Genomic DNA, 16970 nt, shown 5'->3' with positions numbered 1-16970 from the left:
ATTCTGGGGCAAAGCAGTAGTAGGAATACATATCCAATGCTTCTGCTGCATCTTTCTTTTTCCTCATATAACTCTTGACTTTTAGAAGCCAAGGATCCTGATGAACACAGATTTTTTTTGAAAATGTTCTCTTTCGACTACTGTTTGAAAATTCTTACTATGTTATGGCCTTAGTGCCAAAGAAATGTAAAACACTCAAAGAATTACAAACCCCTCAATCAATAAGCTTTAAATTTTTTTCATATTTTCCAAGCATTTTCCCTTATAGCCAGCACTTTCAAATTACATGAGAGTAGTACGTATTTAACAGTGCCAGTTAAGTATTTTAGAATTTTGAAGTGTTTACAGAATATTTTGTAATAGACTATTTATTTTAACCCCTTCAGTTGGCTAAGGTCACTAGGAAATTAATTTATTTACTCAGATTCATTTGCTTAATAGCTTCTGTTTTGATGATTATTTTTGGACAGAGATTGCTCTTGAACTGTTAAATGCAAATATTTCAATTTAAAATGAGAGCTATAGCAGCTATTTTGGATTCAGCACCACAAGTCACATGCCTTTTTTTTATTTTCCATAATGACATAAAAATAACTCTAAGAATGCAGTATATGATGCAAAATACTGTAAATACTTTAAAATCAGTCTCTTCAAACATTTTCCAGTTTCCACTTAATAGTAATTGCTGCTATTATCATTCCCATCAGAGTATTTGTCTAATGGAATGTTTTTGAAAGTGAATTCTAAAGAGGGACTAACACAATGAAAGCAAATACGCTATAAAACATGAAGTGTTTTCTGAAAATATTTGGCATTTATCTATTCATTGCTTTATCCTATATTCTTAAAAACTAGCATTTAAATGTATGTAAGGCTTTAAAATACACAAATGAGCAAAAATCCTCAACCAAAACCTAAATAAATGTTATTTCATTGAATAATAGCACTTAATATTTTTGTAAAAATTCAGAATTGAGGGCTATTTATAGCAATACATAACTATCTCAGCGGTTTTAAAGAACAGACTAACATTCTGTGCATTTCATTCTTGGTCTAGATCTTTACTCAGGTTCAGATAAGAATGCAACCACTATGGAAATGACATAATTTTACCTCATCGCCCTTCTCTCCAGTCAGCCCAGGAAATCCACGTTCACCTTTGCTCCCCTGTGGAAATGTAGCATTCAAACAAATACTTTCCGTTAGAGAACAATGAATTTCATGCTCTGTAGGGCATTTTAAGACCCACATTTAATATATGCTAGCATGAAACCCTTACAGCAAAAAGCTTTAAGATATGCTTCCCATCGAGGTGAAAAGAAATAAGTGGGTTTTACCTAGTAGGCAAACCAGCTAAAAGGCTTGATGGAGACATCTTTATAACAAAGAGCTTAAATGCAAGCAGAAACGGAGAAAGTACACTTCTATGGAATTAGGGTCAACTATAGCAGATATCTATATGCCAGACCATGTGGCATTTGATCTGATTACAGTGGAGCAGAATTTTGATTGATGTCAGTGAAACTTCATGTCTCATTGAAACAGATGGCTGCGTTACTCCCATGGGAACATGGTGCAAAGGCACAGGGCAGTCCAGCTGTTGCACACTTGAGGGAGATACAGGATGTTTCCTTCTTCATTGCAAGATTCTTGCGTGATTAACTCATCTAAAATAAACCTATAGATGTCAATGCATTACTGGACAGTCAAATCTGAGCTAGCTTTAATGGATGCAAGACACAGAAGAGCTATCCTGGCTTGGGACTCAACGTAGGCTATTTTGCTCACTTTTCTTAGAGGAAACGCAAACAAACAGGAAGAGGGCTGAACCATAAAAACAATTTGAAACTTCAGGCTGCTCAGATGCTACAGGGATAAAGATCAGAAAAAAAAAAAATCAAGACTGTCAGAGGTAAGAGTCTGGCCGCCTACTTTTAACAAGCAACAAAGCAATGCAAAGTACTCTTCAAAACTTACCTTTGGCCCTTCTCTACCAGGGATGCCTGGAGGACCTCTCGTACCAGGATCACCCTAAAGAACAGACAGAAAGCAAAGCGACAACCATTTTTGTGACATAGGCAGATGATCTGATCACACAGTCTGCTTCCTTCCTGCCTTTGTGACCATCTCTTCACTTTACCCCAAAGCCTTCTCTTCAGTCCTTTGTCTCTTCTACACAACATACTACTTCAGATATCCTTCCTTGTTTCCCTCCCCATCTCTCACACTCAAACCATGCTAACAAATTTTTAGCTTCATTTTGAGAGGACTCAAATGACTTCATTCTGGATAGCCCCAGACACACCTGCGTCTAGGTTTCTGCAAACCACCTTCCTTTTACGGATTAGGTTGAGATGAAGGTTACTTGTTACTCTCACCAGCTTCAAATCTACAATGAAAGTAAATGATTTCTGCTTTGTTGAGAGAAGCATTTTCCAGCTCCAGCTAAATTACAATCTTATAGAAGTGCTATCCACAAAACACAGAGAAATTAAGAATGAAGCATAAAGAAGCAGTATGAGAGAAATCATAAAGAGATAGAAGAGCACACAGAGGAGAAAGGCAATAAAATTATAAACAGACAGAATCAAGGAAAAGCTTAAAGAAAGACCTAAAAGAAATCAAATCTGGGAATCCTAAATACATATATTAATAAAGGGCAGTAAAATAGGATAATCTCTCTCCTCAGAAATTATGTGTGTTCCCCATATTGAAATCCTCCTGAGCACACTTTTCATTTTAGAATACTGCAGATCACTTCAAATTTCATTATTGTTCAAAATAATACCTTAGACATTCCAGACTATTTCCCCCATTTGGTATATTACAAATATTGACACTATAAAGTAAAGCAGAGAATGGAGAATATTGTAGCAATTCATACTGTGGACTGGATGGGCTAAACAGGCACTTGCTGGCTCCTACCTCATATACTGTTCAAATGTCACCTTGCAATATTCCTATAAAATACATTTTTTGAGTATTTTTTTTAAATGAAAAAAAAGTAAAATCTCAAAATTATTTTAGGCTAGCCGAGTAGGTCTGAATTGAACCTATAGAAACTTTCAAGTACATGTTTTGGTTTAAAAAGCATGCTTATAGTGAACAAAGATATTTAACCTCTAAATAGGTTTACCTTTAGTATAGCACCCATGTCTCCCACAAGTGGCAGTGCAATCTGAAATTAAAAAAAAGCAGCTGCAAATGAAAACTCAAAATAAAATTTAGGGTTTCAAATACAGTTAAATATCATTGTCTAACCAACCTAACAATGCAATTCTCTGTTACAATTTCAATTAAGGTCCTTATGCCATGACAACAGCATAACTCCAGAAAATAGTAAATTTGACTTTAACACAATAATAATATATTGTTGGTTTTGTAGCATACCAGCAAAAACTTACCACTACTGGAATGTCTCACAGACTATTCTCACCTGATTATCTTCATTTCTTTTCCTTCTGCTTTCTCCTAGGCTTTGACTCTACTGTGAACTGTTGCATATATTGTGGAGATTCCAAAGGTAACTTCAATAAACTAGTTCAGATACTGGGAATACTCCAGCTACAGCAACATGAGCAACGTATGAAGTGTTTTGTCCTGTCTTTAAACATTAAGAATTAGTGCAAAACTCTGTGGTGCCATCACTAAATTGCTACCAATACTAAAGGAAACCCATTTAAAGCTCAATCAATAGGTTTACACTGTACTGCAGTATAACTCAGATTTCCAAGTGCTGCCATTAAGTTCATATTTAAAGACTCCCTGTAAAAACCAATTGCACTGGTTATCATCAGCTTAGCTCACAAATGGACTCTTCAATTATCAATGCTGCTTCTTGCAATTGCTAAAGCAAAAATAGCCCTGGGCGTAATATAAAATCAGACACACTCAAAATTTGTTATTGTTTTTGTTCAGTCTGTTTCAATAATTTCCATCTTGAAGAAGTAAAATAAAATGTAAACACTTTTGTAGCGTATTAGAGGAACTGTCAGTGGTAGCAATGGGTATCAAATACTAGCTCAAGAGAAGCGCTGCTGAATGTCCTTAACTATACATGTGATCAGGAGTAAACCATTTACAGGATAGCATCACCACCTTCGAAAGCATGCTGAGGAGTTTTCTTGGTTGAGACATAGCCACCTAACATAACTTAAGGACATAACCATGCAAGGTAGGAAGTCTATCCTCTGCACAAAAGTAATCTGCACATAGACAACATCACCTGCTCTTAAAAACCAGTAACAAGGCTTAAAACCAACCACCACATCCCTACAGAGCCCGACTTTTCATCCTCCTTGTGAAAACATTTTACAGATAGGCAGACTATTACCATGTCACCTGTTGGCCTTTCTGCTGGACTACACAAGTGTAATTTCCCCAGTTTTTCCTCTTTTCTAATGTTCTTATTCTAGTTGCAATATCATTTTATGGTACAGGTCCCCAAACCTTCAGTGTGAAAGGGTCCTAGCATACAGCTGCAAGGGCACACCAGGTATGAGGGCAAGCCTACTGCATTTGTGCCATACAGTTTGTCTGCTCTGTAGGTATAGCAAATTCAGCCTAACTGCACACATACTGTAGAGTCATTGCTGTGTATGCTGTCTGGGTAAGCGTATGACACATGCTGGTCTTTTGAAAATGTTAAAATGGCCTTAATTCTCTGGACTCACTCCTGCTTGATACATCTTCCTTTTAAAATGTTCTCTTCAGAAAGAAGAGTATTTCAAGAGAGCAAAGGGAAATAACTCTCCTTTTAGTAAGTTTTACCATGTAGACCTGTGTTTAACACTGGCATCAGATTTTTTACTCACATTTAGTTTACAGTGCACTGTGCCTTCTAGACTTATTCTACTTGTTAAGCACTTTATGCTCATCTATCTTGAGTTTAAACTTGTTGACTTCAGACTATCTCTGATTTTCAAGTTTTTATTATATCTTTAAAAAGCTAGCAGTCTTTCCCAGTCTAATTGCAGAGTTTATATCTACTTATCCTACGAAAATTGCATCACTGACAAGAACAGGGCATGGGAGAGACCTCTCCTTCCAAGTTTGACAGTAATCTACTGATAGACTCTCATATCCATGTTTTTTTGATAAGCATTAACTATATGGCAATTACTTCGAGATCATTTCTTGCTTGTTTACAAAAACCTCATGAGGACAGTCTCAAAATTTTATTGAAGCCAGGTGTATAACATGATTGTTTCCTTGTCTTTCCCAAGACAGTTAACCTTCCAAAGGCAGAAATCCGATCTATTCTGCTACTGGTTCTTAACAAAATTACTTGATCGTGTGTTTCCACTTTAGCATTCATATCACTGGTACTTAGAATTTTTTTTTTTTTTAAGTATTTAATATCTTTCTTGCAATCAAAATTTTATTCAACTGACCTATTATACTCTAGTTCCTCTTGCATCCACCTTTTACTGCGTTTTCTGTTAGCATCTCCCCCTCAATGCTGCATCTCTCTTACAGACTGCTTTGGTTCACTTTGAGCAAATTACACCAGATATTCATGCTGTATCTAAAACCTCTAATTATTTTTTTCAATTAACTTATTTAGATTTCATTTTATGTATTCTCTGAAAAGCAATTTCTTTCAGTAGACAGTGAAAAGCCACTGAATTATTCAGCTTTCCCTGCACAATCTGTAATTTGATCTCCATGATTATTAAATAATAGACTTTACTGGTCTTTAAAATAATTTTATTCACAGTGCTTTTTTCTTGTTGTTTTTATATCCATTCCTAACTGAAGCTCATTTCATATCTCAGTCTTTGTGACTCTCTGACTTGAATGCTACCTTCATACTCAATACCAGTGACAGATCTGCTCTTATGTACTGATTTAAGGCCTTTGCAGAACTACTGATACTCTTAAGTGTCTCTTAAGTACTGGACCAGTTCACTAATGCAGGAAAACCAAAGAACCAACCGATCAGAATCACTATCCTAGTCACTGCTAATCAACAGTGCATATGTGCCAGCTAGTTCCCAGGCTCTTCGGAGAAAGCTGACGATCTTCTCCAAGATGAAATCTTTGTGTGATTTTGGGGCTAGTTTATCCCTTGATAGGCTCCTTGTTGTCAATCCTCAGGCTTGCTGGTGGACTGCCTGCACCTCTACCATCAAGTGTTCAACCGAAAGCATGATATATTTTACTGCCTAATGCATTCCTGTGGCAGCTCTGAAGCATTTCTTGTCTCAGGCTATCAGCAGTCTGCAGGTAAGTTTGGGAAACTCTGCCTAAGATTTGCATTGCTGGACACTTGGAGATAGACCTCACTCGTAAGAAGTGATGCAGGTCTCTGAATCTGAGGAGTATGTGCAATGGTCAGGTATGTGAAGAATTGCTAGTTTAAGGGATGAATGGACTGAGATTGCTGAGATAGTCAGTGAAAAAGTCAAATTCATGCCTTGGTAAGTAGCAGAGATTTTGCTAAAGAACATAATACAGTTCAAATGTTAGGTTTTGTAATTTTTATTTTCCTTTGTTTTGATGTCTCAAATGATTACTGATATCACTGTGTTTCCCTGTTCTTTTGAAAACCGTGCCATTGACCAAAATCTCTTGGGAAATATCAAATCCTATAAAACCCAATAGGATCACAGGTGAGTTTAACAATTTTTTTAATCTTTGGTTTCGGTTTGCTTCTTCCAACAATCTACAGATTTTTATTTATTTTATTTCTATTATTATATTTTATTTCTATCAAACAACCACTCAGGAAATTCAGAAAACTGAATTGCTGTCAATAAAAGCCTCTGTAAGCATTTGTTTCTAAAGAGAAATTTGCCTTCTTAAAGTTCTGAGGTTGGGACGTAATAGTGAAAAACAAAATTAATCAATTGGACTTCTAGTCTTGCTAGGTTATCTCACCTCCTTTAAATTTAAAATATTTGCACCAAAGCAAATGCACAAGCTTTCTATGTATACATACAGGATCACCTGGAGGACCTGGCAGTCCTGGCTTTCCATCTCTTCCTGGAGTGCCCTAGAGACAAATGTAAAATGTCATGGCCTGAAATCACTGGCAAGAGACACATTACTTTTTGCTGTGTATATAGACAACTGTCACTTACATTAATACCAGGGGTACCTGGTGTTCCTGGTAATCCTGGGGGTCCCCTAGGGCCCTAAGAGCAGGCAAGGTCATTTAGGACATCAGAGTATTTTTCATTTACTGCAAACATCTTAAACTAAATTAATGTTTTCTATATTAAAGAGAAAACTTATATCCTACCTGCACACCTGCTGATCCTGTTGGACCCATGGGACCCTGCAAGAAAACTCCAAATAATCAGTAGTTACACTTTTTGGGATAAGGGTGATGAACTTCATAAAGATAATACTGCACGTGGTATATTGGTGCAGTTCGCATTGCAAGAAAGACTTGCTCTAAGGTTTGGCTTTAAATACAAATCTAATTTTGGCAAAATTAGAGAATTCAAGATTTTGCAGAGGCCCATTTTCAAGAGCAAATAATACCAAAGAATAATGAGCTGTGGTGAAACTCGCTATTTAGCTAAAATATTCCTAAGAAAAGCTGATATGCAGCTGAATAAAACCAAAATAGATTATTTATATATAAATGGCTAATTTTTGAAATTCAGGTTTGAAAACATTTTAACTGAATTAATTATTTGCAAGGATTATTATTTCAGATTAAGACCTCAGTATGAATCTCTAGTCACCTTTCTCAAACATTTTCTTTCTGTACCTGAGTCCTGTCAACAAACTGAAATGTATCAGCTGACTATATTGGTTTGGACTGCAGAGAGATTGCCCTACTCACCAGAGTAGAACTCACGTAACAACGTGTACCACCTATCATCTACACCATCAATATCATTGGTTTTTTTACTGAATACTCTGAAGTCACTGCAGATGGCTTTATTTAAAGGCAATAGAAAGAACGAACCCTGGGAAACAAGCTGAATAACTGACAGTTATTGCTACACAAGTTACTTAGTATGAATGCTCTAGATAAACTGCATCAGCTTGCTTCACGTTTGAATTTAAACTGCACAGAAATGGGTGAAGCAAGCTGTGCAAAATCGGGACTTTCCTGTTTGCTGGCATAGTACCTGGCGCTGTAAGGTTCTCATCTATAAGCAGTAGATCTAAGCTTGTAATCAGCAGTCATCAGAAATGCAAAAGCTAGGAGCTGATGCAAAGCCTTCCACATCTCTTCCATGTGTCTCTGCCTTTGACAGTGCCAGCACGGATCTCAAAATGCCATCTCTACATAATGTCGAGTATACCTCTTCTCTTGTATCACTACTCGGGCTGGAATTTGCCAACAGCTGCAAATAGTTGCTGCTTAGAAACAGCCACAGAAGATGCCTCAACACCATTGCTAGGAGGAAGCTCATCTGTAATGTAGCTATTGATTCCTTCAGTTCCCCAAGGCTTCCCACTGCCCGCTTAGCACTAGATCTTTCTGGGTCTGGATAAAGGGAAAGGTGCTGAGTTGGGAATCCAGTCAGGAGAGAGTTCATGGCGTGGCTTTTTACTATGCTTTGTTTACTTGTTGCAGTGTCTCAGCGATGCGCAGTTAAAAGTCCAGATTCTGGGCACTGGTATACTTACTGGTGATCCCTGAATGCCTATTCCAGGGGGCCCCATCTCCCCAGGTGCGCCTTGTACACCAGGTAGCCCTCTTTCTCCCTGAGAAGGGTACAAGGCTTTCGGTTACAACAGGTCTGAAAATGTAAACTAGCACATTATCCCTTTTTTCTTTTTAAGAAACAAAAGTAATATATTTTTTATACCTTTGGTCCCCGTGGACCTGGGTTTCCAGGAATACCAGTGGGACCCTAAAAAAAAACCAAAAAAAACAACCAAAAACAACCAAACAAAAAACCAGGAAAAAACCCAAATTATGTTTTGAAATCAAAGAGACTAGCTGAATTTTATTGCTAAAATTAGTCAGCGTTTATAAATAAACTACAATAGATTTACATATGCCTTCCCTGTTAATACCACTGTCATTAGGAGCATGTGTGAGCCTTGCACTATTTCTAGACTATATTTTAGTGCACTTATGACACCAGTATAACATATATTTCAATTTTGAAATAACATAAAAAAAGCCCAACTTGTTCTCATTTCTTTCATTGCACAATGACAATTCTTTAACAGTTGTCCCTACAAGAAATGAAGTAATAAAAGCCTTTTCAGATTATGGACTTACTGGTGTTCCAGGCAGACTTGGTCCAGGAGGCCCCACATCACCCTTTGGACCTGGATGTCCAGGTGGTCCCATAATCCCACCAGGGTCCCCCTATAAAATAAATCTGAATCACTAATTGAAATGTCAGAATTTTTGCTTATGAAAAAAAATCTAATTATTATCAAGGTTATTCTAGAATGTGCCAGTACTTTGAGAAGAAATAGAGAAGATACTCCCCCCCAAGTATTTTCCTTTAAAAAAGTTGCAGAAGAGGAGGGCGTGTGGACATAACCACTAATAACCACTAGCGTTCTCTCAGTTTTCCATGCTTGCAGTGCATCTGATCTACACTTCTTTGTACCCAGGCCCCTAATATGCAGGCTGTCATTAAGCCCTGCTAACTAAATCATAGTAGCAGCTTCAAACTCACTCCCTCCAGCTATCTATCCCTAGTGCTAAAACCCTGGTCTTCACTGTATTCCTGTTTACACTTCTATTTCTTACTTCAGTGCATTCAGCGTCTCTTGCTCTGCATCTCTACAACTCCTCCTGCTTACACAGGTGGATTTGTGCCTTTTATTATGCTGTTCTCTTGTCTTTTTCATGCTCCTGCATCATTCTCTGTGATTCTTCTGAATCCACCACTTCCTATTTTGTAAGATGAGTACATTTTTGTCATTGTTCCATAGCAATTTTCTTCTCCTATCTTTTCGTCAGCCTGCTTCTTCAAATTATTAATGGATTTTACTAGTTTCCCTTGTACCCCACAATGTATTAATACCATAACACATTACATAGCTCACAATATGCCTGTATGTCCTCTTTTCTCCCCTTCTCTATATTCAACATATACACACATACCATTTTTAACTCTTGCTGATGTAGCTGAATTTAAACTAATGCAAAACACAAAGCCATAAAGAGATCCCAGCCTTGGCTCACATCTGAAGACAGTATAGCTGCCCCAGTGCCAAGATGAGTATGTCTGACTGACGTGGGATTTTACACCTTAGTCTGGTTAAGACACTACACTGAAGAGGCTGTTCTGTGGTCAGGACCTGAACTGATATTTCTACACTGCACATCTTCAATGTAAGACCCCAATCCAGCCTCCTTAAAATACTATTTAAATTAGGAATCTAAAGATCAACTGGATTCCCAAATTGGCCTGCAGCATCTCCAAGGAGCACAAAGCAGGTTGCTGCTTGTACATTTTAAAATCAATTCATAAAGCAGCCACTCAGATGCACTACAAAAAGATGGAAGGTTACTTCAGAGACGACAGTCTCATATGCTCTAACATATCAAACGTAATTAAAGCCACTTAAAACATACCTTCTCTCCTTTAACTCCCGGGTTTCCTGGTACCCCGTGCTCTCCTGGTAATCCCTGTAATCAATAAAAAGTTAACTGTACATTTTTATACCTATTCCCTGAAAGATCATCTAAAGTTACAGATGAAAATGAGTTTTCACTGGATTATTTACTGTGTATTAGTATTGACCTGAAACGCTGAAGATTGTGAGTTAATGAATGCTTCTTTGATCAAATACATGAATCATTTTTCTTTAAGTTGAAATGTAATAATGACAATTATTTTCTGGACCCTAACAGGGAAGAACCTCTGGACCCTAAACAGGCAGAGACTGACAGGTTTATTTCTTCAATTTCAAAATAATTCCAAGTCTTGAAAATCAATCATTTTTTCAAGGAAGTTGGTAGCAGGCACAAAGTTGGGTTTTAAGTAAGTGTCTCATCTTTTTTGCCTATGAAGGGCTGCATGTTTTCCTACACTACTTAATTACTCAAATTTGTATCTTAAAAGGTTCAATGAATTCCTACTCCTGCACATTACTTAATCCACTGAATTTCTTTAAAATGTTTTAGAAATTTAATGGACAGTCAAATATTTCAAGCAAAATAAATATATTCCATCCTTTCTTTTGTCTAAACCTTCTCTTTCACATTTTGATTTCACTTCAGTACTTTCGCTTGCCTTTTTCATGAAGGATTTGACATAAATGCAGAGAAATGAAACAGATTAAAATCCAAACAGAAACTATTTAAATTATAGGGAAAGTTAAATTGTGTTCTTTTACTACACTGTAACAAATTCAGAAAACTTTTTCCATAACTCTTCAATGCTATTCAACCAACAACTCTATCAAGCATTTTATTAATACCTGTAATTTCCACATAAAATCTAAGTACAATACTTCAAATGGAATGGAAAACAAACTTTCTAAGAAAACGACAAAGAAACAGATATTGTTTGTATCTTTCTTCACAGTGTAAAACACAGTTCTGTGAACACTGATGTATGAAGGATGAGAACATTTTCATGCCAGCAGTGAAGGTTCAACAGTGACGGTTAATACACTTCTTTTGGGTACCCTCACCCCTCGGCTCTTACCATCTAAACAGTCTACGTGCAGAAGCACAGCAGGTGATCGATCAGCCTCCACACTGGTGAGTCTGTCTCATGTCTCTTTATTAATGGGAGAGCTTGGGATGTGCCACTTTTAATTAGTCCAGGTGCTATCAAAATTTAAAAGCAGCCCTTACTGTTGCATCTAACAAGTAGTAGGCTTCTGCTTGAGAGTTCACCAGTTCAGGTTTTGACATTCTTACATGGACAAACACGTATTATCTGCCACTTGTCAGTGTTCACAAATCAAGCTATTTTTCACCTATGGCAACTATATAATGGCTTTAGGTACTTTATGACTGTCAGTAAGCCTCTGCACAATTAAATTGGCATATCAATCAACAATCATAAGAATAATCTCTCATTCTACTTTCTGTAGAAGTACTTTGGTAATTTAATCTATTGGACAGTAATTAAAAAAGGAGTTTTCTATTAAATTCTTTCCAACCAATACTTCTACTCTGCCTAAAGATTTTAATATTGTCTCTAGTTTTAACAGAATTATGTCTTACTCTGAATATGAGTTTTACTCATGAATCTGACCTAATTTTAAAATAATACATTTTTTTTATTATTATTCTGTTCACCTTATTAATCTTTACCTTTTTACAGGCAGGGAAACAATTCAGAATAATACAAAACCATAGATGGAAATAAGGAAAGCCATGTGTTTAAATCCTTGGGGTACTCTTAATTTCCCTGTTTCTTCTCATTTTGCTTCACACACACTGTCCTTTCCAGCTCACGATGTAACATTACTAAAACTTTGCTAGATTTTTTTAATTTTCACCTAGTCCTGTGAGATAAGAATAATTTTTGTAGAGCTAATTATCTGTGCATCAGACAAATTAGTATCATTTTTACTTCTTCAGATGGCAACGCAAAGACAAAAAGAACACAAGCAAATGGCAAAACTCTAACCCGAGACATCCCATACTATTGTGCTTCAACCCAATTGCTATAGTAGCAGCCACAAAAAGAGCACTATGGTAACTTCTGTGGTACTGCTTCACTGGCTAATTGTTCGCACACCACGCTTCTACAGCTTGGTGAAACTGCACAATACATACAACTTCTCCTGGCAGTCCCCTGGGTCCAACAGGTCCCGGAGGTCCTTGCAGTCCCTGTGAAACAATACATGCACAGTCAATATACCTGTTGTAATTGGGTGCAAACTGTTGAAAGATTAAAACATGTGGCATTAAGAATTATCTTCTACATGGAGCAAGAAGTACAAAGTTTGCTCATTCTCCCTGAATCTAATGTTTAGTCCAATAAATCTTTGGGACTGATACGTACAAAATTCAAAGTCTGCATACAAAGCAAATACAAGTAAATACAAAGGCACTACCTAAAGGGAAAGACAAAACAAAAGGAGTAAATCAAGATTTTCTCTCTCAAGGGTCAGAGCTAGAAGTGATTTTTCAACTATGTGATAGGTGTTCCTTCTCTTTTTTGAATAGATCTCATCAAAAGGACTCCAGAGCACTGAAAGAAAAGGGGATTGAGATGTACAGATAAAAGGACGACCTAGTGCAAACCCTAATGATGGTTTGGATCTCTGTGAGCCTCTTCAGGAAGGCATACAGTGTGAAGGTGTTCTAGATTTCCACTGCAGTAACAGCAATTATTTCAGTAGCTCCTCCTACCAAGGAAAGACATTCGCCTCCAAAGAGCAGGGTAAGGAGTTAGAGTGGAGGTTCAGTTTTAAGATTGCAGTTTTGTGGACCCTATAGCTGTGTCTATTTCCCCGGGGACTTCTTTTGATGATCTAAGGAACCTGAGTACTATTGTATCCAACACGAATAGTGTTGGGTAGAGGTTACATTTTCACAGTTTCCAATTTAACCTTTATTTGATACAATTCAAGGCATCATGAGAGATTCTCAAGAACATTTGTGCTTCATTTATTTTCTTCAAAGCAAAGCAATGACTACTTTGACATTACCTGCAGTCTCAAAAGATTAAACATAGGAACTGCTAATGTACTGGCAGTGGTTCCTCCTTGCCTCACTGATGGATAAAGAGAATACACCCAACGACTGGTGGATTTGAAATTACAAAGCGGGTGCTCATATTCTTGAGTAGTCAAATAACATTTGAGATCTGCATAAATATTCCTTGTGGAGTGATGCTGAGACCAGCAAGAATTTTATGAACAGCAGAACAGCCATGATCAATGCACAAACTTTCAATGTAAACAATTTGCATTCTCTGCCCTTTAGTACTAACTAAAGAGTTGCTAAAGAGTTGCTGGCATTCACAGTCCTCTTATATAACAGCACGGAATGTAATGGTTGTTAAGTACCACAAAAATAACTAACCTACCTTTGATCCTGGATTTCCAATAAGACCAGGTGGTCCAGGGTCTCCTGTTTCACCCTAATGATATTGTTTGAGAAAATAAAAAATCCAAACTTACTGTTATGTCTCCCAGTATCAGCTATGTACACAGTGTGTACAAGTCAAAAAATACCTTATCTCCTTTTGATCCCTCCATTCCAGCTTCTCCCTGAAAATAGCAAGTACAACCATAAGAAGTTAAACTTGAACTATGACCAACTAAGAGTTTAATTTTCTACCTTGAAATATTATAATACAGTTTGCAAACTTGAAAAATACTGAGAAAGCATTAAAGAATTTCTGATGCCTTGTACAAACTCTGAATGGCATTCGCCTTTCAAACTTGTTCTGTTTGCAGGTTTTCCTAGTGTTTTAAGGAAAAAATGTTTGAAACTCCACATTTGCTTACGGGCTTCTCCAGTCTAAAGCCTGTTCTTCAGCACTAAATGTCAACTGGTGACATATTGATGTCCAAAACCACACATTATTACAGTATGTCTTATTTTGGCTATTTTAATATGTTAATCACAAGTAGCTGAGCAACCTTCAGTTTTGTATTAAACAGCATAAATAGCATTTGTCAAATGTCATAAGAGAGGACAATAGTTAATTAAAAATAAGCAACAGATGTAAACAGACTCTTACAGAACAAGTGTTCTGAAAATATCCCCTCAAAACCCCCAAAACTATGCACACATGAAATGTCTATAAGAAAACTGCCTGATGTTAAAAGCTGCACTGGAAACTGGTAAAATAATTAAAATAATATAGTATAACCCACATATAATTTTGTGAAACAATTGAAAGAACCTTCAGGGAACAAAACCCCCATGTACTTTGAACTCAGTTCATGGACTGTATCAACTACAGAAATGCTGAGGAACAGGGCATCTCTGTTCTTTATTTATAACCTGTATGAACCTGATGCAGGTGTAAGACTATAACAACATATATGCTATCACACATAATCGCTGAATCTAATGGAAGTGTACAAAGAAAAGAATTACAGGATGAGTACAGTATGGAGATCATATCAAATCACATCATGAGTTCAAAACACAGCTGTACTTACTGGATCTCCTTTTTCCCCTTTTTCAGAAGGCTCTCCCTATGGAAACATAGGGAAGAGGTTAACACAGATTTACTTCAAATAGTAAATGGTACATACATCTGGTTTTGGTGAAAAGTGCTTGAAAAAAAAAAAAATTAAACCTACATAAAATGTAAGTATATGGACTACAAAAGGGATGTAGAAAATCATCCTTACTTGAGGGATAATTTTGGTTTAATGACAAGACCATGACATGCACAGTCCTTTCAAGCAGAAGCACAGGGGAGGTTCAGGATCATGAACTAAAAAGAGTGATGCTGTGTACAAATCTGGCAAACTCTCAAACACATGTGCTTTATAACACACAAAATCATGAATCTCTTCATATCTACAGGGTAAGAAAAGTTTCTGCCTGCATGAAAACTGTTTATACAAAGAAACCAACTGGAAGCCTAACAGCTGAAGAGCAAAATGCCTGTTATTCAGTGGATGAAGAACTGGGTACATCACACGTTCCTAGAAAAATACAATACACACCTATTCCCCAGTAACACCTCCCACTGAGTCTCTCTGGAAATCTGAAGCTTAATCTAAAAGATATTAACTTAGGAAGTGTATGTATAAATTTTAAAAATTTAAAGACTCCTGTTTTTTCATATAGACATTGAAGATCACATTTGTAACTTGAAAAAGTACGAATGGTGTTTAATTTGTGAGGCAATCACTGGTCACAAGCTTTTAAACTGATATTCAGTAAAAGTCTGAATGTGTTTAAAGTTAAGGACTTTAACTTTCCTTTTCTAAGGGAAATTTACGTGCATACTCTCTCAAGGAGGGGCTTGAGTAAGTTAAGGACATTCAGAGACTACAGTTTTTCCTATTCCCAAATGTATTTTTCTTGATTCTGAGTGTATTTTCCAGGATTTGATTCATAATCAGTATATTCAGCCACCTTCTAGTATCACACATAAGCACAGAAGTAAGAAAATAATTTACCTTTTCTCCTTTTGAGCCAGTTATTCCCAGTTCTCCTTTTTGACCCTTTTGACAAAATAAATTATGTTTAAAACCTTTTATATTACAACAAATGCAAATTAATTTAAATTATTGCTTTCTACAGGAGATCTGCAGGCTTATCAATAAGAAATATTGTCAATCTCATCACACATCCAGAGCACTTGACTCTCTTCTTCAAAGTCTGAAAGACATCCAGTTGTTAAAAATTCATTCCAGTGTTTAAACAGGACAGATACTTATAAACAATATACTGCCGTATGGTGTGGATTCAGAATTTGACCTCCATGTCATTTTTAGAGGCTGACTATAGGTATATTTCATATAGCAAGTCCTATTGTTAGAGAGAAATAGATCTAAATAGTCATGATTCACTATTAAAAATATTTTCTGAATTTCCACATTTTTTAGAGTATTTTCCCCCTAACCAGCAGGCCAATTCATTTGACTTCTCTTCAGAGAGCATTAAAGAAACCACACATAACTCTTTTGGCATTTTCCCTTTCTGGTTATCATGTATTACAGGAGAAAGGCTCACGTGCTGCACCTGCAGGATAGTATGATGAGCTGGATATTGGACTACACAGATCAGAGTCAGTCATACCTAAATCTGTATTCCTTCAAAGACCGTTGTGATAAATCAAATAAAAGGTACTGTGTTAAGGGTGGCAGAGTCAGGTTAGATTGGCATTTTGAAATTTCTCCAAATTAATCCAAAGTGCTTACAGTGTCTCCCTTCTGGCCTTTAGGTCCAGGGGTCCCAAGTAATTCCAGTAGTCTTGTATCACTCTAGGAAGAAATATCACCACAAAGATCAGAGAACAGAACGTCACTATTTATTTACAGTAACGATTTATTTATCATAACAATTTAATGTATTTTACCAGTATGTAAACTCAGAAGTTCTAATTTACTACTAGAAAGGGATACTAAATGGCTATGCAGCACATCTAAGT

At 36.7% G+C, this 16970-nt stretch overlaps 1 protein-coding gene across 4 annotated transcripts in view; it reads right to left on the bottom strand.

Moving 5' to 3' along the window:
- Positions 1 to 16970, bottom strand: part of COL19A1 (collagen type XIX alpha 1 chain) — a 203936-nt gene that overhangs the window by 41843 nt on the left and 145123 nt on the right. For all 4 annotated transcript variants that reach the window (XM_055810411.1, XM_013299754.3, XM_055810412.1 and 1 more), the window contains 16 exons: positions 16741 to 16803; positions 15997 to 16041; positions 15022 to 15057; positions 14083 to 14118; positions 13935 to 13988; positions 12677 to 12730; positions 10514 to 10567; positions 9200 to 9289; positions 8778 to 8822; positions 8596 to 8673; positions 7247 to 7282; positions 7086 to 7139; positions 6944 to 6997; positions 3137 to 3178; positions 1978 to 2031; positions 1114 to 1167 (listed from right to left, as the gene is read on the bottom strand). In XM_055810411.1, coding sequence (XP_055666386.1) covers positions 1114 to 1167; positions 1978 to 2031; positions 3137 to 3178; positions 6944 to 6997; positions 7086 to 7139; positions 7247 to 7282; positions 8596 to 8673; positions 8778 to 8822; positions 9200 to 9289; positions 10514 to 10567; positions 12677 to 12730; positions 13935 to 13988; positions 14083 to 14118; positions 15022 to 15057; positions 15997 to 16041; positions 16741 to 16803 — 849 coding nt within the window. The remainder of the gene's footprint in view (positions 1 to 1113; positions 1168 to 1977; positions 2032 to 3136; positions 3179 to 6943; positions 6998 to 7085; positions 7140 to 7246; positions 7283 to 8595; positions 8674 to 8777; positions 8823 to 9199; positions 9290 to 10513; positions 10568 to 12676; positions 12731 to 13934; positions 13989 to 14082; positions 14119 to 15021; positions 15058 to 15996; positions 16042 to 16740; positions 16804 to 16970) is intronic.

The sequence above is a fragment of the Falco peregrinus genome, chromosome 7 (assembly GCF_023634155.1).
Source record: "Falco peregrinus isolate bFalPer1 chromosome 7, bFalPer1.pri, whole genome shotgun sequence".
Classification (NCBI taxonomy): Eukaryota; Metazoa; Chordata; class Aves; order Falconiformes; family Falconidae; genus Falco; species Falco peregrinus.
This window is presented reverse-complemented; position numbering and strand designations above follow the sequence as displayed.